Source organism: Canis lupus, chromosome 3 (genome assembly GCF_011100685.1).
Source record: "Canis lupus familiaris isolate Mischka breed German Shepherd chromosome 3, alternate assembly UU_Cfam_GSD_1.0, whole genome shotgun sequence".
In the NCBI taxonomy this organism is placed as follows: domain Eukaryota; kingdom Metazoa; phylum Chordata; class Mammalia; order Carnivora; family Canidae; genus Canis; species Canis lupus.
Genome location: NC_049224.1, coordinates 91,751,378 through 91,774,747, shown reverse-complemented (window position 1 = coordinate 91,774,747; position 23,370 = coordinate 91,751,378). Strand labels below are relative to the sequence as shown.

General features: G+C 35.1%; 2 protein-coding genes across 12 annotated transcripts in view; both read right to left on the bottom strand.

The window, feature by feature from the left end:
- The window catches only part of LCORL (ligand dependent nuclear receptor corepressor like), a 150,050-nt gene that overhangs the window by 111,120 nt on the left and 15,560 nt on the right, over nt 1-23,370 (bottom strand). The window lies entirely within an intron of this gene.
- Nucleotides 863-1,213, bottom strand: LOC102156563 (anaphase-promoting complex subunit 13-like). The gene has a single exon (XM_038533611.1). The coding sequence runs from the start codon at nt 1,124-1,126 to the stop codon at nt 902-904; it is 225 nt and encodes a 74-aa protein (XP_038389539.1). The 5' UTR covers nt 1,127-1,213; the 3' UTR covers nt 863-901.

The following is a 23,370-nucleotide window of genomic DNA, read 5'->3' as shown; positions in this document are numbered from 1 at the left end:
ATACCACTTATGGTTTCAATGATTTTCTTAATTGTCCATCCATTTCTGTGATTTTGATTTCTGTCCTACCTTTATTATATTCCTCCTTCTAATTACTTTTTTTTTCATTTGCACTTATTTTTCTCTAAGCTTTCCAGATGGAAGCTTATAGCATTGATTTTGCTCATTGCCTCTTTCTAATAAAAACATTAAACTGTAAGTTTCTCTATATTCACTACATTAGCTCCATCTCATAAATTGTGCTGTCTTTCCATTTTCATTCAGTTCAAAATGTTTGCAATTTCCCTTATGATGTCTTCACTTACACATAGGCCATAAATACACTGTTAAATTTCCAAATGGTCACTTTCCAGAAATCTGTTACTAAATCTGACTGAATCCCTGTGATCATAAAACATATTCTGTAAGATTATAATCATTTTAAATTTACTGGGATTTTATTTACAAGTAACATATGATGTATGCTGGTGAACATTCCATGTACACTTGAAAATAATGTATCTGCATTTATTGAGTAGATTGTACCATAAATGTCAGTTAGGCCTAGTTAATTGATAGTGTTAAGTCTTCTATAATTTTTTTTATGTGTTCTACATTTCTATAGATCCTTCTTTTTTTAAGTTCAGTCAGTTTTTTCTTCATGTATTTTGAAGCTATGTTATTAGATGCATATATTTTTTATTAGGTCTCCTTTGTGAATTGATCTCATCATTAAAAAATGTTCCCCTTTGCCGTGTACTAAAGCCCTATTCCTTGAATAGGAATCTCATGTTGTATCAGCCACACCAACATTCTTATGATTAGCATTTTTTGTCCTATATCTCTTTTTCTTTTTTTTTTTTTTTTACATTTTGTATCTGTATATTTTTCAAAAATATGTACAGGAAAAAGGAGCCAGGTGTTACTTTCCTATAGGGGGAATATTCTCATGGAGATACTGTAAGGCCAAGTCAGTCCACTTCATTTCTTGTTCTTTAACAGATTCTGTGGTGCCACCGTTGTCCTGTTCAGGTTCAGGAAGCTCATTCAGTGGTATTGCAACATCCTCATATGGCAGCTTGTCTTCTCGCCAAGCATCGTCAATCAAATCCAAGATCCTTCCATCTCTCTGTACCTCACTGTCCATTCTCCTGCAGCTTTGATCTTGTCAGATCCGCACCGGACTCAGCGCCGCACCCGCTTCCACTGGAACTTCCCCTATATCTCTTTCTAACCTCTTTTAATCTATGTCTTTATGCTTACATTGAGTTTCTTCTGGACAACACACAGTTAAATCTTCCATTTTTATCCAGACTCTAAGTCTCTACTTTTTAATTAAAGTGTTAGGACCATTAACATTTAATGTAATTATTGGGATAGCTGGATTTATATCTACCATCTTGTTACCTGTTTTCTGTCGTATCTATTATATGTTCCTTCTTCCCATTCTCATCTCCCATAATATTCTTATGGGAGATAAACTTAAACAAGAATTTTTAGTATTCTATTTTATTGCCACCATTATTAGTTTATCAGCTATCTCCCTTTAGATTTTTAGTGCTGCTATAGGGCTGCAAACGTTTTTCTCTTAAAAGTTTTAGAGATTGAGTTTTACATTTAAGCCTACAGTCCATTTTGATTTGTGAATGAGGTGATAGGGTTAATGTTCTTTTGTTCTATATTGACATCTATTTGATCCAGCACCATTTGTTGAATGATTTGTTTCCTTTTAACATTCTCCATTTATCTCTTCATTATGTTTATGTTATCCCTTGGTCCTTGACTACACTGAGCAAATTTTAATGGCATTTTTAACATCCTTATCTGCTAATTTCATTATGTATTATTTCTAATCCACTAACTGATATTTCTCTTGATAATGAAATACATTTTCCTGCTTTTTTTGCACATTTAGTAATTTTTATGTGGATGTCAGACACTATGAGTGCTGGATTTGTTTTAAGAGTATCATACTTTATTCAAAAAGTTAAAAACACTTGAAGATCATTTTGAGGCTTTTTAAAAAAGGTTTTTAGAACAAAAGCACTAAAGTCTTCCCACCACTATGTTTAGGTTTCATGGATCTCCAATGAATAACTCTTGTATTCCATGACTGCTCTTACTCTGGCTGGTGGGAACCTGAATGACTCTCAGACCTGTGGGAGTTCTAGCCATTGTTCAGATTACAGCTCACTGGTATTCTTTCCTAAAAGTGTTATTTATCAGCCCTTATGGGATGTTCATCCTACATATGCATTAACTTTTTTTCAAAGATTCAAGGGTAACATGTGCTGGTTTCTTGAGCTCTTTTTCTGTGTAGCTACCTCTTTTCTGCCTCCACAAATTTTAGCCACTTAAAATACTCTGAATGCTGATTTCTGTCTTCTCAAGTCAGTGAGACCCCTGGGCTCTTTTTGGCTCATCCTGCCTGTGCTATAGTCTGGAAGTGACCTCCAAGCAAAATGGTGGAGTGATCGTAAGGCCTATATCATTAATTTCATTTTTCTCAGGGACTACAGTCCTATTTTCCAATGCTGAAACAAATTTCTTTTAAATATAGACTCCAGTTTCCTAGCTGTCTACACTTGAAGATAAATCCAAACCTTCTTACTTCTTCATGGTTAGAGATGGAAGTTTATCTGCTGGCTTGTTAGTTTAATAATTTTATTTGTACATGTTTTACTATGTTATTTTTCAAATATTTAACATCATTTTTTCCCTCCTCATTCCTTGTAGATATTGAAGTCTGTCCTTTTTAAAAATATGGTAAGCACAACCATTTATTTTTTTAAAGATTTTATTTGAGAGAGACAGAAAGCATGAGCAGTGGGAGATGCAGTGGGAGAAGCAGGCTCCTCCTCACTGAGCAGGGAGTTCAATGTGGAGCTGGATCCCAGCACCCTGGGATCATGACCTGATCAGAAGGCAGACACTTAATGATGAGCCACCCAGGCGCCCTCAGCACAACCATTTTAAAAATCAGTATCTGATCATTCCAATATCTTCTAGTGTACGAGTAGTTTCTGCTGTCTCATGGTTCTTGCTCAGCTTGCCTATTTCTTTGTGCACTTAATTCAGTACTTACTGGCTTCTGCCCTCAAAAGATTAAAAATTCCAAGGCCTAGGATGGATGTAGCCTCCTCCGGAGATGCTTCCTGTCTGCTTCCAGAAGGCACCTAAAGGCACTATCAGTTGGAAACCATCTTGTGGTGGGTAGAATGAATGGCCTCACAGAAATGCTCATGTTCCAATACCCGCTAACCACAAATACATTATGTTACATGGTAAGAAGGCATTAAGGTTACAAATGGAATTAAGGTTGCTAATCAGTTGACCTTAAAGTAAGATCATACTGGTTGGCCCATTATAATCACAAAAATGTTTAAAATGGGAAAAGGGGCAGAAGAGTCAGAATGAGATGGTGTCATTAGAAAGACTCAACTGGTCATTGCTGGCTTTGAAGACAGAAAGGAGCCACATGCCATAGAATGCTGGCAACCTCTAAAAGTTGGAAAATGCAAAAAATGTACCCTGTCATGAAGCTTTCATAAAGGAATACAGTACTGCCAACAACTTGATTTTAGCCCACTGAGGCTCACTTCAGACTTCTGACCCTCAGAACTATAAGATAATAAATTGGTGTTATCTTAAGCCACTAAATCTGGGTTAATTTGTTACAGCAACAGTAGGAAACTAATATACATTTCTTAATCCATGCAGGTGGTTAAAACAAAAAAACAGAAACTCAAGTAGCTTATAAACAACAAACATTTATTTCTCACAGTTCTGGAGAACACATATTCAAGATCAGAGTGCCAGCATGGTCTGACTCTGGTGAAGGCTCTCATCTGGGTTACAGAATGCCATCTTCACTATGTGTCCTTTACACAGTGGACGGAGTGAGTTAGCTCTTTTGGGTCACATTTAAAAGGGTACTAATCCCACTAATCCTAATCCCATGAGAGCTCCACCCTCATGACCTAATCACCCCCTGAAGGCCCCAACTCCTAATACCATTACTTTGGGCATTAAGTTTTCACCATACGAATTTTGGGGGAACACAAAAACTCAGACCATAGCAACACTTCAAATCAATATTACAGTCTGAGGTTCCTTGATTGTCAAGATACAGATCTGCTATAAGGCCAATCTGTGACAAATTCAATCTCAGATATTTTTCTCCTTTTACATTCCTTTTCCTGCTCTGCTTATCAGGCAATATTTTGGAACTACAGAGAGGAAGGATGATTTTAGATCTGGTTGCTTTTACCCTGAAGGCATGGCCTTTTGAGGTCTAGCTTAATTTGCAGAAGATCTCCTATAAGAATGTGTATCTTGAACAAACCCTGAGGCCATAATTTTGATCCTTTTGCCTAGTTAGTCAGGAAAATAAAATAAACAATATTAACAAAGGACTTTAAGCTAAAGCAGCTTTTGCCTCAAATCTTCTACTTACCTCTAACATTAGCCTGGGTATTCCCAACTGTCTTTCCAGCTCTCTTTAATCTTTTTTAAAAAATCTCACATTTTTTTTCATTGCTTTCAGCATAAAGATTTATCTACATAACTGAGATCAACCTTACCAAAAGACCAAAATTCCTTGTGCATTCAGTTTGACTATAATATAGAGTTAATTTATATAAATACATGCAGTTTATCCATTTCTCTACTGAGAGCTATGTGACTTTTCACTTTTTGTTATTATGTACAATGCTGCATTAAAAATCTTGATAAACGTGTCATCCTGTCCAAGTGCTATTTAGTTTCTTCTCGATAGAAATCTGTAAGTGGAATTATGTGGCCTTACCGTATGCACATTTTCAACTTTGCCAGATATTTATTGTATTATACAGTTACATTATTTTATAAAGTCTATCAGCAATGTTTAAGAGTTCCTGTTTTCCCCCAAATAACCAAAACGTGGTATTATCAGGCTTTATATTTGTCAAATACATTAAAATAAAATCATTTATCATTTTAATTTGCAGTTATTTAGTTATTACTGAGATTTGACATATTTTGAAATATCCTATGTTCCAATTGCCCTTTTGCCACTTTTCAATTGATTGTTGGCCTTTTAAAATTCAGTCATAGTTTTATGCATCCTGGATGCTAATTGTTAATTTCATGAACTGCATTCATCCCCTAACAATGGCTTTTCATTTTGTTCTTTCACACAGAAGTTTGTTTTGTTTTAATACAACACAGACATTTTTTTGTTGTATTTTGTTTACAGCTTGTACATTTTCTCTTGGGTAAAAAAAATTTTTGACAAAGACAACTATCTTACATGCATATGTGTATGTATAAAATTCTTAAGCTTTGCTTTATATATGTAGTTCTTAAATCCACCAGAATTCATTTTTTAGCAACATCTAATATAGAACCCCAACTGTATCCCAACTATTAAACTATCTCAAAATGAGGGTACCGGAGTGGCTCAATTGGTTGTCAGACTCAGGTCATGACCTAAGGGGTCCTGGGATCAGACCCCACCATCAAGCTCCACGCTCAGCCTAGAATCTGCTTAAGATTCTCTCTCTCTCTCTCTCTCTTCACTCAGGCTCTCTAAAGAAAATTTTTAAATTAAATTTAAAAACAAATAAAAATTTAAAAATACCATCTCTAATGATTAGTAAGGCTACCCTTATGCTCCTGAAGTTCCAAAACATGTCTATATTTTTTTAATTAATAGCTATATTGAAATATAATTTACCACCATAAAATTTATTCATTGTAAATACACAATCTGGTGATTTTCATATAGAGTTATATAATCATCACAGCAATCTAATTTTAGCACATTCTATCACTTCCAAAAGAAATATTGTGCCCGTTTAAGAGTCTCCTTTTGTGTCTATAGATTTGCCTTTTCTGGATATTTCACATAAATAAAGTCATATGATGATGTGCTTTTTTTGTGTCTGCCTTCTTTTACTGAGCATAATGTCTTTCAGACCCATCCATATTGTAGCATATATTACTACTTCAATACAATTGTATAACCATTTATCAGTTGATAGAACTTTGGGTTGTTTCCACTTTTAGGCCACTGTCAGTAATGCTGCTATGAACATTTGTATCCAAAGTGTAGACATATATTTTCATTCCTATTGGGTTGGTACAGAGAAATAGAATTGGAATTGCTAGGTCAAATGATAATGTTGTTTTAACATTTTAAGAAATTACCAAAATGAAAAAAAAAAAAAAAAAAGAAAGAAATTACCAAACTCTTCCAAAGTAGCTGGGCCATTTTATATTCCTACCGTGATTTCTCTACATTCTTAACAACACTTGTCTTTTTGATTACAGCCACGCTGCTAAGTATGAACTGGTATCTCATTTACCTAGTAACTAATAATGTTGGACATCTTTTTATGTGCTTACTAATAATCTGTAGTGCTTCAGTAAAAAATATCTAGTCAAATCCTTTGCTTAAACTGCAACTGGGTTATTTGTCTTTTCATTATTGAGTTGTAAAAGTTCTTATGGATATAGGTCACTTATCAGGTACATTATCTGCAAATATTTTCTCCCCTCTATGGGCTCTTTTCACTTTCTTAATGATGTCTTTTGAAGCACAAAAATTGGTAACTTTGATTAAGTTCAGTTTATCAACTTTTCTTCGTGGATCTGTTTTTAGGCTCTCCATTAATCTGTTTGTCTACTAATAAGCAAATACCACAATGTGTTAGGCATTACCAGAGATTTAAAAAAATATTCCTGATAACATTTAATTATTTTCTTAAAAAAGTGTAACATACAATTTGTTGAGGTTATGCTTGCTTACCTTTATGGACACCAAAAATTTTAACTTGAAATATTCTTTTGGTGTACCCAATGGATATGGCCAACTTATATCCAGTAAACTTGCTAAACTTTTACTACCCATTTTAATAATCTATTAACTCTCTTACAGTTTTCTATATAAATACCTGTAGAAAGCCACAAATGTATTTCCTCTTTCAAATCATTGTGCTTTTCTTCACCCCTAATTCTATTGCTTTGGCTAAGGCTCCAGTTAATGTTCAACAAGACTGGTAATACCTTAATTACATACACAAGAACAAAGGTAAGAATTAAAAGCACATTTCCCATCTAAAATTGTGCAAGCCAGAAGACAATGGAGTGACCTTTTTAAGTACTAAAACAAACTATCAACCCAGAATTCTATACTCAGTAAAAATATCTTTCAAAAATAAAGGTGAAATAAAGACATTTCAGACTCCCCCCACCAAAAAACAACTCTGAGAAAATTATCAGGAGACCCACAATACAAGAAATATTAAAGGAAATTATTCAGCCAGAAGAATTATTTCTGGCAGAAGAAATATAAACCCTTGGATCTATACAAAAAAAGGAAGAAGATTCCTCAAAAATTGTTAAGATAAAGGTAAATATAAAAGACAATTGCCCATTTTCAGTAACTCTAAAAGATAATTAACTAAAGTAAAAATAGTAGTGATGCTGGTTAATAGCATATATAAAATTTTTGCAAATCATGTAACTGATAACAGACTTGTCTAGACTAAATACCCTCAAAACACAATAAGAAAACATTCAAATTTAAAGAAAATGGATAAAAGATTTAAATACAATCACCAAAAAGACAGATGGTTACAAATAAGCACATGAAAAGGTGTCTAACATCATTTATCATTGATATGCAAACCAAAATGCCAATAAAAGATCACCACACACCTATCAGAATGGCTGGTAAGTATGTGCAACTAGATTTCCCATTAATTGCTGATAGGAATGAAAATAATACAGTAACTTTAGAAAACAGTTTGACAATTTCTAGTAAGCTAAAAATACACTGCCACATGATCAACAATCCCCTAGACATTTACTCAAGAAAAACGAAAACTACATTCACACAAACTTGTAAGCAAAGTGTTCACAGGGTTTCGTTCACAATTACCCAACACTGGAAACAACCCAATGTTCTTCAGGTGTTAAATGGATAAACCATGCTACAAAAGAATACTACTCAGGAAAAAGAACAAACTACTGATACATGCGACAATATGGCTAGATCTCAAATGTATACTGTTAGGTAAAGGAAAAGGAAGCCAGACTCAAAAGTACATACTGTATGATTCCATTTATATAACACTCTGAAAAAAAGCAAAACTGTAAGGTCAAAAAGCAGATCAATGGTTGCCAGTGCCAGAGTATAGGTTAAGGAGAGGACTGCCAAGGAGCACAAAAGAAAAGGATGGGGTGCATGGGTGGCATAGTCAGTTGTGCCTCTGGCTCAGGTCATGATCTCAGGTTGGGGGGATGGAGCCCCACGTCCAGCTCTGCGCTCAGCCCAGGGCAGAGTCCACTTGAGATTTTCTCTCCCTTTTCCTCTGTCCCTCCTGTTCATGCATTCTCTCTCTCAAGTAAACAAATAAATCTTTTTTTTTTTTTTTTTTTGTAAACAAATAAATCTTGAAGGAAAAAAAAAACCAACTTCTGGGGATGACAGAACTGCTCTATTATCTTGACTGTTGAAGAGTTGGTTATCCAACTGCTTGTGTGTTAGAATTCATAAAATGTTCTCTGTAAATTATATTTTAATCAACCTTGTTAAATTTTCTAAATATAACATGAGAAATTTAAAGCAGAGAAAGCTGAAGGTCATTACTGAGAATTAAAAGAATTGTGAGGCTAGATGGTTTAATGGGTTATCCTTAAGAACAATAAGGCCAGCCACAAATGATGTTTAAAGTAAAGATGGAAGACTGAAAATAAGATGTCAAAGTCATTATGATGTGGAAAGGTAACTTAGCTTCCCACATGTACGCAGCATACCAAAAATCCCATGATCCTCAAAAATAAAGAGCCTTCTGTATGGAGTAGAATGATGATTTGAAAGCAAAAGCATGATACAGAGTATACAGAGAAAAACTACTTTAAAAAACCACCAACAACCTAAAATTACTGAAGTGAAATATACCAAGTGATGGTGGGATACAGGAAGTAGTGGGTAACTACAATAGAGCAGAAGTAAAACTTGCTGATAATAAGTAACCATATTATAAACTTGAGGGTAGGTACTATGCTGATGCTTTCTTCATTCCCCATTCTGCTTATCATAATGCTTATTAAAGTTGACCTAAGATTACAAATCTAATACTGTATTTTTGTAATGAAAACACACCTGATTACAATGCTTTCTATCTGTAAAGTTACCTTCAGACAGATTCTTGAGTTGCTAGATTCAATTCTATGTTTTAAAGTCTTATTAAATGTAGCAAGTCTAGTAACTTTGACCTCTATAACATAAACCATGATTATTTAATGAAAAGCTTCTTTAGTCAGTACTCAGATGCTAAATCCATTTAAGCGTATCTTTACTTCATGGTGGTAAATCCATGCACTACACTCAACATAAAACTATACTAAGTAAAACTATAGTTTACACAAAATTTCTTTTTTTTCCACAAAATTTCAATCTTATTTATCTTCTAAAATCTCGCTACTTACTAAACACTGACTCCTGGATTTAAATATAATAGACATTAACGCAAAAGGCAAGAATTTGGACTTCAGGGTTGGAGGAGACAGAAAAAGATGGTGTTGGGTAAGATCTTCCAGAAATGGATGACACTCAAACTGAGCATTTTTTAAAGATTTTTATTTATTTGAGAGAGTGTGCGACTGAGAGAGAGAGAGAGAGAGAGAGAGAGAGCACACACGCATGAACAGAAGGAGGGGCAGAGGGAGGAGCAGACTCCCTACTGAGCAGGGAACCCAATGTGGGGCTTGATCCCAGGACTCCAGGATCATAACCTGAGCCGAAGGCAGATGCTTAACCGACTGAGCCACCCAGGGGCCCCCCAAACTGAGTCTCAATGGGAGAAGGGAATTAGGCAAAACAAGGAAGGGCACATTACACATACAGAAAAGGACAGTAGTATACATAAAGACATAGGGAAAGGAGAACTTAATATACTCAAGAATAGCATAATCCAACAGAGTTGTTATTTGATGATAGATATGTTCTATATCTCTGCTGTCCAATTCAGGAACAGATTTTAGTATTTTTATTTAGTTTTAATTGATTTAAATTAAAAAATAAATTCCTAGAATTGAAAAAGTATGGCAAAAAATAAAGAATGTGATGAAAGGGCAAATATAAAAGGCTGGTGAGATGAGCACAACGCAGATTCTGAAAGGCCTAGTGCATTTTGCCTAGTTAATTTTTATCTTGAAAGTCATAATGAGCCATGCTAGGCCTGTAGGTAGTCAAGAGGCAGGATTAGCTTTACATTCAGAAAAGATCACTCAAGCGGCAAGGGGCATATAGACTAAATGGGAAAAGAACAAAGACAGATGGCTAGAAAACTTGCAGAAATACAGCGAAGAAAAAACAAGAACCTAAGTTTAGGCAGCAGTTTACCTAAGAGAAAGAGGAAAGTTTTGAGTGATATAATACAATTAAGTAGAAATAATAATAATTAAATGGTGACACAGCTTCATTATCTTAAGGTGGAAATTAAGAGGAGTAAAGGTTTCTAGCTTGAGAAATTGAGTGAATAAAACATTCACTGGGACAGAAAAGCCACGAAACGGTTCTGTTTTGTTTTTGTTTTACATAATTGGTAGATATGGAAAGAATTCACTTTTGGATATGTTTACTTGGATACGTGAGCATAAATCAAACAAAAACATCCAGAGGTAGAAACATAGATTTAGAGGTCATGAGTACATAGATGTAAGATAGGAGTCCCATTTTCTAATCAATTAAAATAGACTTTTCTCAAGTATCAGAATTTTTAAAAATTTAATTACCACTTAAAAGCTTTTCCCTATGTAATTGCTAATACAGTAATGTTATTATTGTTTTTTTACTACAAATGTTCGGTATTTCAGTACACAATAGACAAAAAATCAATATACCATCTGGTACCACGCTATCCCCCTGACCTCCCCCCATCCCTGCCAACTCTCAAGCTCTAAAAATGCCACATTATATCCCACCTCAGACATGCACACAAAGCTGTTCCTTCAACCTACAATACACTCCAACCCCCAGTCTTACTCCTAAAACATGTCTCGGTACCTCCTACTAATTCTTAAAATCTTGGTATTAAGAATCACTAAAACCATAAAGCTCCTAGAAGAAAACATACAGAAAATATTCCTTGACATTAGTCTTGGCAATGATTTTTTTTCTTTTATATGATACCAAAAGCACTGGCCACAAAAGTATAAGTAGCCATTTGGAACTAAACTAAAAAGCTTTTGCACAGGAAAGGAAATAACCAACAAAATAAAAAAGCAACCTACAAAAAAGTATTTACAAATCAAGTGGTCCAGTTTCATATGATAAGGAGTTAATATATAAAATATATAAAGAATTCACACAATTGAGCAGCAAAAAACAATCTAATTAAAAAGAGGCAGGGGAACTGAACAGACATTTTTCCAAAGACATACAAATGGCCAATAGGTACATGAAAAGGTACTGACCATCACAAACCGGGGAGATGCATATCAAAACTGCAATGAGCTATCATCTTACACCTGTTAGGATTGCTGTAATCAAAAAGATAAGAAATAAAAGATAAGAGATAACAAGTGCTGGTGAGGATGTGGAGAAAAGGAAACCCTTGTGCACTAGTGCTGGAAATGTAAAGTGGTGCAGCCACTATAGAAAACAGTATAGAAAAAAAAAAAAAGAAAACATTAAAAATGGAATGCCCATATACCCAGCAATTTCACTTATGAGTATACATCTGAAGGTAACAATATCACCGTCTTGAAGAGGTATCTGCCCCTCCCTACTTCACTGCAGTATTATTTATAATAGCTAAGACATAGAAACAACTTAAATGTCCAACAACGAATGAATGGATAAAGAAGATATGGTATATACAGAAAACAGAATTATCATTCAGCCATGAGAAAGAAACCTTGCCATTTATAACAATATGGATGAAGCTAGAAGACCTCCTGCTAAATGAAATTAGCCAGACAGAGAAAGACAAATCTGTATGATCTGATCTCACTTTTATGTGGAATCTTAAAAAAAAAAAAAAAAGAAAAGAAAAAGAAAAGAAAAGAAAAAAAAAAGAAAAGTCAAACTCCTAGAAACAGCAGAATGGTGGTTACCAGGGGCTGGGGGTGGGGAGATGGAGAGACGCTGGTCAAGGAGAACAAGCCTTCAGTTATAAGATGAATAAGCTCTGGGGATCTAATTAAGAGCACAGTAATACTGTGTTGTGTACTTGAAATTCGCTAAGAGCAGGTTTTAAGCTTTTACATCATATATACACGAAAAAGGTAACTATGTGAGGTAATGGTGTGTTAACTCTATTATGGTAATTACTGCACAAAGGGTACATATGTCAAATCATCACATTGTATGGTTTAAAATATACAATTTTATTTGCCAATTATACCTCAGTAAAGCTGGGAAAAACACTGCCTCAATTTAAAGCTTTGTCTAATCTAATCTAGCTTTAGACTACAGTAGACCCATTGTTTCATGTTACATATTATATAATACCTGTATTATTCTCTTTGGAGCACTTATCACAATTCTAATTAATTGTGTGTAATTTTTAAAACGTCTCTTCCCAAGTAATCAATTATTCATTTGGCAAATATTTACACACCTACCAGGCGTTCTAGAAGCTGGGGTACATCAGTAAGAAGAGACAAGTATTCTCCCCTCAACTCAAACTGGGAGAAGGGGAGTAAGAGAAAGAAAAATTCACATAAATAAATATTTAATATTTTTATTTGATAGGGACACCCAGGTGGCTCAGTGGTTGAGCACCACCTTTGGCCCAGGGCCTGATTCTGGAGACCTGGGATTGAGTCCCACGTTGGGCTCCCTGCAAGGAGCCTGCTTCTCCCTCTCCCTTTGTCTCTGCCTCTCTCTCTCTCTGTGAGCGTGTCTCTCATGAATAAATAAATAAAATCTTAAAAAAAAATTTATTTGATAAATACCATGAAAATTTTATAAGCTCCAAGAAGTAAAGTATCATGTCATCTTGCTTGTTATGCTAGCCCTAGTGTCTAGCCCACACAGGGCACTCAAATATTGTTGAACAAATGTTTGAGGAAAAAATTTAACTCTGAGACCAAAGACATTAATCCTCAAAAGAACTTTTAGAACACAGCCCAATTATAAGTTAAAAACTACCTGTCCTTATTATCTTTACATTAAGTCTCTTTCTGAAATACACAGCCATTTATTTATTTATTTATATCCTATCTTGTTCTAAGAAGAAAGACCCATATTTAGTGCTTTTTCTACTTCTTAGAACCTAAGATACGAGTTTCAATGTAACCACTGCCTCTTTCTTAAGCTGTCTTATGATTCTGGTCTTTCTGTAAGCATATAACTTAAGAGTTGTGATCCCTCTATTAATAAACATGTCTCTATTACAAGGTCTTGAAGTCTCCCTAATTCCCAAACATGAGCATATGATTGGAACTACTGGTATCTACTAATATCAAGGATGCTGCCAAATATCCTACAATGCATAGGACAAAACTCCACACAAGGAATTTTCCAGCCCAAAATGTCAATAGTGCCAAGGTTGTTTCAAAACTCAGGGTTAGGCAAATTTGGTAAATATGTCTGAATACACACTAAAAGAGAAAACCTCAAAAAAAAAAAAAAAAAAGAGAAAAACTCAAAGAATATCTTAACTATCCACTTCTTTCTGATTTACATTCATGCAGCAAGTGTAAATCAAAGTAGTCATGAAGAACTACAGAGGAATAAACATATATATACAAAATAAATGGTTACACTGTACAAGACTTAAACACAGTTGATTTGATACTACAATAAAAATTATTTCTCTGAATTTAAATGCTTGTTAGTTATTGCTGTAAAAACTGATCTCATCCTCTCATTAAAACTATTAGCATTCCCTGACTTTTTTATATCAGAGTCTGTTTTGCTCTCTCATAAGTATAGGATGATAATGGATATGGAGTTAAAATCCAGGCTGGAGCCCCATATTTCCCATCTTATCAGCTATATGGTCTTGGACAAACGACCTAACTTACCTAAATCATGAATCTTTCTTCTGTAAGACTGGAATGTTATCAATATTTCATATGTTGATTTACTTATTATAATCACTTAATAACTCATATATCCCAGATACAGAGTCCATTTCTATAGAATTTTTAGTGAAACGTAAAGCAATAAACAAAAGGTAAACACTATTCACAAACCAGAAATACACACAGGTATCTGAACTAGACTTTATTCCTACCAGAGTATATATGGACAAACTCAGGAAATACATTCTGATCACCCTGTGTCCATATTTTTTCCTTTTATCTTTTACTGTTTGTAAATTATTTTTATAGAGGTATAATACTAGAATATTCATGATCTATAGCAGTGATGATGTCTGACTGTAAACAAGACTAATAAGGAAACTAGATTTATGCACAAATGAAAAGATAAAATATGGGGCAATAATATGCTCTAGGAAGAAATTTATATTAATTTAAATAAGGTTGGGGAGTATTTAAAATAATCCAGCACAGAAAAATTCAATGTGCAACTTTTACAAAAGACACCTTAGTACATAAAATACATCTGACTCTTACTTTGAAATCATTTGTAGAAAGTAGATTATCTTTAAAGAAGAGAAAAATATATACATCCAGGATGAAGGAAATGGAATGGAACACAGGCAAACAATAGATGGGAATTTCAATTTCATCTGTCACATTTTATTCCTTTAAGATGGAAGGCACGTGGATATACATAATATTATACTCTATAAATTTTCTGGAGGCCTGATACAGTTCATAACTGAAAAAAATTTTATAATTCCAAACAGTGAAACTTTGTTAAAGATTCACCTCTATTGAGCATTATTCAGCAATACAGAAAATGTGAAGTTTACTGGAGTATCTCTCTGATTACTAATGCTCTTATAATAGGTATCAGAATCGTTATCCTAATCAACTTTCATCATTTATTTTTTTTTTTTAATTTTTATTTATTTATGATAGTCACACAGAGAGAGAGAGGCAGAGACACAGGCAGAGGGAGAAGCAGGCTCCATGCACCGGGAGCCCGACATGGGATTCGATCCTGGGTCTCCAGGATCGTGCCCTGGGCCAAAGGCAGGCGCCAAACCGCTGCGCCACCCAGGGATCCCAACTTTCATCATTTAAAAGAGCATAAGACTTTATTAATTCTACTTAAAACTCTCTAATTGATCCCTACTCCTTACAGGATGAATTACAGATGTCCTAAAAGAGCATATAGGGCCTCTCTGGTCTACTCTCTGCCTATGGTCCCACCTCATTTTATATAACTTCATCATAATTAAATTACAAATTTACACATCTGAGCTTTTTGCACATGTTGTATATCTGAAATCCTTTCCCCCTATCATCTTTGTTCATCTATCAAGTATCCTGTCTTCCAAACTAACCTAAAACATTTCCTTTCAGCTTTACAACTAGCTGAGTAACCATATTAAGCAGCAGTTTATGTGTAGAACAGAGCTGTATCCAAGGACTGTCTAAATGGTACCACACAGTCTTTTCCAATCTTATTTGTCAGAATTTATTTTCGTCAGCACCACATTCTCCAAGTATGTTCATAGCCTAATTTGAGACATTTCTGTCTTTTTCTTCTCGTCGTTGTTGTTGAGGAAGGGAGCTAGAATATTTATTAGTCCCTTGACAATAGGGACAACTTTACCGCCTTTGTTGTATTATCCCCAGGATCTGTCATAGTGATTCATCTAATAAAATGTAGTTGAGGGGAACCTGAGTGGCTCAGTTGGTTAAGTGTCCAGCTCTTGATCTCAGCTCAGGTCTTGATCTCAGGGTTGTGAGTTCAAGGCCCATTTAAAAAATAATAATAATATTGTAGTTTTAAATTTCATGGACTCTAGGATTTGGCTAGAGGGAGAGAGGGACCATCTATACTTAACACTTTTTCAGTAAAGAGGTAGAAGAGATTTAAAATAGTAAGGTGGGGATCCCTGGGTGGCGCAGCAGTTTGGCGCCTGCCTTTGGCCCAGGGCGCGATCCTGGAGACCCAGGATCGAATCCCACATCGGGCTCCCGGTGCTTGGGGCCTGCTTCTCCCTCTGCCTGTGTCTCTGCCTCTCTCTCTCTCTCTGTGTGACTATCATAAATAAATAAAAATTAAAAAAAATAAAATAGTAAGGTTATTAATATAAAAACAAGCATTTGTAGCAAATGACAGCACTTTAGAGAAGATGAAAACAGGTGACAAAGTCTTCAATTTTTCAAAAAACATTTTTGTTAAACTCCTAATAAACACTTGCCTTAAGGTCACAGTTTACTGGGGAAGAAGGCAAAGCAGCAGACACAATCTATAAATATTACATAAAATGTGTGAGATGAGCAAGACTAGAGAGCTGAACTCTAAGAGAAAGTGGGAGAAATAAAATAGTGGAAGGTATACTATCATTGTTATTCAATTAGAGGAGGGGAGAAATGAGTGTAAGAACATGATGGTTAAAGTGAAGATGATAATTTTAATATCAGAGAAGATAAATTCAAGATGAAAAGCAAATACTCTTACAAATGAAAGAAATGATATTCAGGTATAACATAAGTAACTTACAAAGGAAACCAGTTTTTAAGGGCCAAGAAACTCAAAAGCAAAATATACTATTAACTCTGGCTTATCTCAGCGGCTTGACTCTATTCGAATATAGTGACTTAATTCTGTAAAAATAAATAGGTTTTTAAGCCCAGAAGGGGAAGGCGGCAGGAGAGTCTATATTTCTTGAAATCTCAGCTTACTTTTAATATAGTTTATCATTCATAAAATTGTCTTGGCTCCAAATGTCTTTCGGCTATTTCCAAAATTCAATACCACCCTCAAAGGACAAATATTACTTGCCACAAATGGGGTTATTAGATATGCCACAAGTGATAAAAGCATTTTCCAAAAATATTTTACGTAAATAGCTGTATGGCAGAACAAAAGTACAAAAGGGACAACACAGATGCCTGATGAGTTACAAATTTTTACATAACTTTTTAAAGGAACTGTATATCTAAAGAGAATAAAACAAAGGTAGAGAGTATTAATTATATTGTTCAATTTCCATTAGATTTATGTTTATTTTCTTAGCAATGGAAGAGCAAGTGTACTGAAAAAACTCATTTACTCAACAATTACTTAAGTACTCAGTGAGTGCTAAGAAGACAGGGAAAGAGAAAACATGTTTTTTTCTTTGCATGCAACACACACACATACTTTGAATGTGATGGAATATATAAACATAAATGTTTATGGTAGAGGAAGGTGAGCATGGTTATCAGTGCACAGAAAAGGGCACCAAATCCAAACCTGGAGAGGCTAAGAAGGCTTCTTGGGAAAAGTGAAGTCTAGTCAGCTAAGACGAGGTAAAAAATAACCTAGGAGTTGAACCAAAATTAAAAATGTATAATGTGGTGCACCTGGGTTGGCTCAGTCGGTTAAGCATCTGCCTTCAGCAAGGTCGTGATCCTGGGGTTGCAGGATCAAGCCCCCATGTTGCTTCTGGTTCCCTGCTCAGCAGGGTCTGCTTCTCCCTCTCTGCCACCCCCCCACTTGTGTTCTATTGCGTGCATGTGTGCGCATATACTTACTCTCCTTCTCTCTCAAATAAATTATTTTAAAAATGTATAATGTATAAGAATGTTAACTATTGTTTGCAATAATGTAGACTGGAAACAACACAATTATCCTTCAAAGTGAGAAGAGATGTTATACATATTTATGTACCAGAATATTATAAAGCAGTGAAAATGAATAAACTGTATCTGAAGGCAACCGCATGAATGAATCTCACAGATACAAAGTTGAGTTTCAGAAGCTAGACACAAAAGAATAATGCTATATAATTCCATTGAAACAGAGTTTCCCAAAACAGGCAAAAATAATCCATGGTATTAAATTGTGTCAGAATACTATCTACTATTTGGAGAGGAGGGTGAGATTAGTGATTGGGAGAGGATACGAGGGGACTTTTTGGGAAGGGGTTCTATTTCTTGATCTGGTGGTAGTTGTATGAATACATTCATTTTGTTCACTGAAATTTATAGTTTATATGCTTTTTTTCTATGTAGTTATACTTTTTAAAAAAGTTTATAAGAAGAAGCACTGAATAGCAGCTATTGGTAATCCAAAGAAGAAAACAAATATGCAAAAGCCCAGAGGTACAGTGTCTAGGAAACCCAAAATTGTTCAATGTGATTCCTCTGTAAAATGCTAACTATAATATCTATACTCAAAGTTATTCTCAAGGTTAAGGGATAGAATATACATAAAGCACCCACAGTATTAATTGGGGTTCAATAAATATTAGCTGGTATTATTTCTATACTACTATTACTGAGCTACTGATACAGCTGATTGATGATAGTGCCCAAGGTAGAATGACAAAAAGGGTAAGGTAGTGTAGAGGCAGCAGATTACGCTGGGCTTTCCAAGCCATGTTATGAATTTAGACTTTATCCTAAGGTTGGTAGGAAACCAGTTAAGCTTTTTACACAGAAAATCATATAATTTGAGTTTAGGAAAATTATGCATAGAAAGATATAAACCTTTAAAAGAAAAAAAGACATCAAGAAGAGACTGTCAACAAATATTGCAGAGAGGTCCACTATAGAGAAAGGAACAATGAAAAAAAAATAACTGATTTGAAAACCAATATGCGGGGCAGCCTGGGTGGCTCAGCAGTTTAGCGCTGCCTTCAGCCCAGGGTGTGATCCTGGAGTTCTGAGATTGAGTCCCACGTTGGGCTCCCTGCATGGAGCCTGCTTCTCTGCCTGTGTCTCTGCCTCTCTCTGTGTCTCTCATGAATAAATAAATAAAATCTTAAAAAAAATAAAAATAAAAGAAATCAATATGCAACAATCTGTACCACATACAGTTGACACCTTGAATAAAAGGTACCCTAAACTTACAATTTACTACAAAAATCTTAGTTTAATATTTTTTTATAATTGTATAATTGTATAATTTTTATATAATTGTAACTTTAAGCACACATATGACAACAGGATCTCCTGTTCAATTGTTCATTAAAATTAAACTAAAAATACTTATTTTTTTAAGTCTCCTGGAATTATCACCATTATTATCACTAAAGACAAATTATACACATAGATGAATATCTATATATACCTAGTTATCTATATCTATATACATCTGTGTGTGTATATATATATCCGTATCCATCTATATCTAATAAAGTTCATATTTTCTGAGCTATAATTTGCTATGGTTCTTTTAATAAACACCCAAGACATAAGTAACAAATTAGCATGAGGGCTGACATAACACTAATGTGAAAAACTTTAATGTTATTATTATTTCAACAACAATCAAGTAAGATGAGTGCTCTGAGGGATTTTGACACATCAGCTATACCACTGTTAATTCAGTGGCTCTATAAGATTAAAAAAGATGAAATGCTCTTCAGCACATGTAATGAACCTATTAATAAGCAGTATTCTCTTTGGTTTGCTTGATGTATAGAAAATGTCAGACAGATCTAAGACATAAGCAGCAATGGTTTCTTACTGGTTTTAGAGGTATTCAAAAAACAGAGGACAAAGATGGAAGAGAAGGAGAAAGAAGATAGAGTATGTGAGAAAGAAAAAATAGAGAAAGAGTAAACTTCTGGGGTCTAAACCCATTTTTTTGGGGGGGCTCATAACCAAAGCATATACAACCAAAAACAAGCAGTAAGAGGTCATAAATGGGGATCCCTGGGTGGCGCAGCGGTTTGGCGCCTGCCTTTGGCCCAGGGCGCGATCCTGGAGGCCCGGGATCGAATCCCACGTCGGGCTTCCGGTGCATGGAGCCTGCTTCTCCCTCTGCCTGTGTCTCTGCCTCTCTCTCTCTCTCTCACTGTGTGCCTATCATAAATAAATAAAAAATTAAAAAAAAAAAAAAAAAAAAAGAGGTCATAAATGTCCTATTTTCCACAACTCTTACATAAATCCACAATTACTTGCAACAAAATGTGTGAGCTGGGTTTTTCACATTGGAAGAAATGGGTTACAGCCATTCAGACAACCAATATATAAAATGTTTTGTTCTGAATAAAAATTTTAATATTAGGGATGCCTGGGGTGGCACGGTTGGTTAAGCATCTGACTCTTGATTTCAGCTTGGGTTATGATCTCATGGTAGTGGGAGGCTCCGCACTCAGCGTGGAGTCGGCTTGGGATTCTCTCGCCTTCTCCTTCTGCCCCTCCTGCTTGTTCTCTCTCTCAGGTAGATAAATAAATTTTTAAAGAAATTTTTCTTTAATATTAAAAATCAGGCCAGAATTTGTAATACCGCTAAAGCTGGGTCGCAGAAATATGGAAATTCATTATGCTTTCTTCTACTTTTGTACATAGTTAAAACTTCCCATAATGATTTTTATAAATTATGCCCAAGTTTTCAAATATTCTCTTAGGAAGGCTCCTTTTGATTTCCCCCAAAGAATGAGTAATCATGGTTTGCATAGGGTTAGTCTAAAACAAAGAATTTTAACAATGAATTCATTGAATGGAATGTGGAAAGTGGCATTCCTGTAACCCTCCAAACTTAAAAGAAAGTTAACAATAATGTCAGTTAAATTTTAATTAAATATCAAGATAAGGGCTAATTTCTTAGGACAATATTTTAAAAACCAATATAACTATTCACATTCTGGCCTCAAACCAATTTTTATACTTTATGGTTTCTGCCACATTGCAAGCCTCAGGGATGCTATAATAATTTTTGGGAAAACAAAAACAAAACAGAGGGAAATCAAGAATTCAGTTTTAAGGGCACCCAGGTGGCTCAACTGGTTGAGCATCTGACTCTTGATTTCAGCTCAGGTCATAATCTCAGAGTTGAGGGATCAAGCCCTGCATTGGATTCTAAGCTAGGCTGGGAGTCTGCTTGAGAGTCTCTCTCCCTCTTCCTCTGCCCCTCCCCCCCTGTTGGCACATGTTGGCTCTCATTCTCTCTCTCTAGAATAAATCTTAAAAAAAAAAGTTCAGGGGTGCCTGGGTGGCTCAGTCAGTTAAACGTCTGCCTTCAGCTGAGGTCATGATCTCAGGGTCCTGGGATCAAGCCCTCCCTGAGCAGGGAGTCTGTTTCTCCCTCTCCCTCTCCTGCTGCCCCTGCTGTTTGTTCTTCCTCCGTTAAATAAATAAATAGTTTTTAAAAGTTCAGTTTTAGATATGTTACATTTAGGTTATCTGAAAGATACACAAGTAAGTGAAGAAAGATCAAGTAAATCAAATATTAAGATAGATCAGTAACTGGGAGGACACAGAGAAGATGAAGGTAAAAGAAGTGTTTGGGATTTTGTTTAAAGATGGAATCATTAGGGACACCTGGGTGGCTCAGTGGTTGAGCCTTTGCCTCAGGGAGTGGTCCTGGAGTCTGGGGATCGCATCCCGCCTCAGGCTCTTTGCATGGAGCCTGCTTCTCCCTCTGCCTGTGTCTCCGTCCCCATGGCTCCCTCTCTCCTGTCATGAATAAATCAATAAAATCTTTTAAAAAAAGACGGAATCATTATATATCACAGCTATGCGGTCTAAAACCTACAGTGAACCACATTACACTCTAGCAACTTTGACACAATTAGGGAAAACTGATTTGAGACAGTCTTTCCAAATTACTTCTTGTTGATTATAAAATTATTCACAAACAACATACAATTACAAAATAAAGTTAGTCTATCTAGGCTAAATTTTCCTGACAGATAATAAGGAATCAAATTTGGGAGGGAAAAAAGCAAAATACTACACACACAATAGTCAAGGTCTAAAGCCACCCCTGGACCTTCAAATGTTAAGAAAACAAGAATGCAGGGGGGCACCACACCATCCCTGCAGCCGATGCAGGAGCCTTTGAACTGTGAAATATGAAAAATATGCTGTTCTATATCCTCTCTTGTATAACTGTTTCACAATCCAAGTAGGCCTCCTAAAAGAAGCTCAAAAATGATTTTTTCTATTCTTCCTTTTTCTGTATGCTCATAGCTCATCAATATGTAAAATCTGTTGATTGCAATGCATTATATTTTTGAGTTTTTCCTTCTCTTCCATTGACTACTACTACTCTTATTTCAGATCCTTATAATTTCTTGGTTGGGCTATCTTGACATCCTCCTGGTTGATCTGCCTGTCCTGTTCCTGTATTACTCTACTGGTAATCTTATAAAACCACAAAGGAAACTATGTCACTTCCATGCTTAAAACCCATCAATGGTTTTCCACTACCTGTCAGTTATTTAATGGGGATGATAAAAATATTTCCTACTTATATAACTCATGAAAATCAAATGAGCTTGAGTGTAAACATTCAATGCCTAACCCAAAGTAAATAATTAAAAATAACAATAATTACTATTATATTCCACTTACAAGTTTCTTCATGGTTCATCTTCTCTTTCTCTTTTCTCATGTCCCACAATCATCCTGTGGCCATTCTTGGACCCATATAAGGAAACCTGATCACTCTCTTGCTTTGTATCACAATGTTAATATTGTATATGCTTCAATTACAGCATTTACCATAGTAAAACCTCGTGTAACCTACAGGACTGTGCTTCATGAAAACAATCTAATGCATGAGTCCCCTAACACAATGCCTGACCCCATAAACACTTACTTAAAAAAAAATTATGAGATGCACAAAAGAACATAGCAGATGACCATGCTTCCTTCAATATTGAAAATCCTATTATATTTTATATAAAATAAAGGGGCAATTTTTGAATGGGTCTAAAGAATGAAAGGGTCAGCAAAAACTCATTCTGTGACAGAAGATAAAAGGATCTGTGGGGTCAGACTGATGAGAAGAGTGAAGATAAATAAGATGACTTAGTAAGATAAGTTACATAAGTAAGCTAATACATACTCATAGGGATATTCTATCCCATTTATAAGTTGTACCAATGCCAGAATGGAAATATTAAAAGGTCAAATAATAAAGCAAAGGAGAAAAAAATAGGTAATGATTAGACTGATGCCATAATGTTAGTGTGTTTAAAAAAAAATTTGCCAGGGTACTACTTTCCTATACTCTAAATGGGTATAGGGAAGAAACAAAGGGGAATTAAAATGATATATTGTCATTAGCTCTTCCTTCTACTTGATAATTTGCCATTCTTTGGAAAAGTTAAAAAGAGATGGAAAGGAAATGGCCATCATTCTTGGAATTGGGGTAGACAGAAATTTTATATCCAGACTAAAAACACTGACAATCTTTGGGAAATAATATCCTTGCCCATAATTCCATGTTCTTACCACCCGCCATTCCCAACAGATGACCAAGAAAGAAATCTAGATGTATTACTTCTGGTTAATCCGCCTTAACAGAACCCTTAACTCAGATATGTGTGTTTAAATAACAGAAGACCCTATTTTCTTTAATTT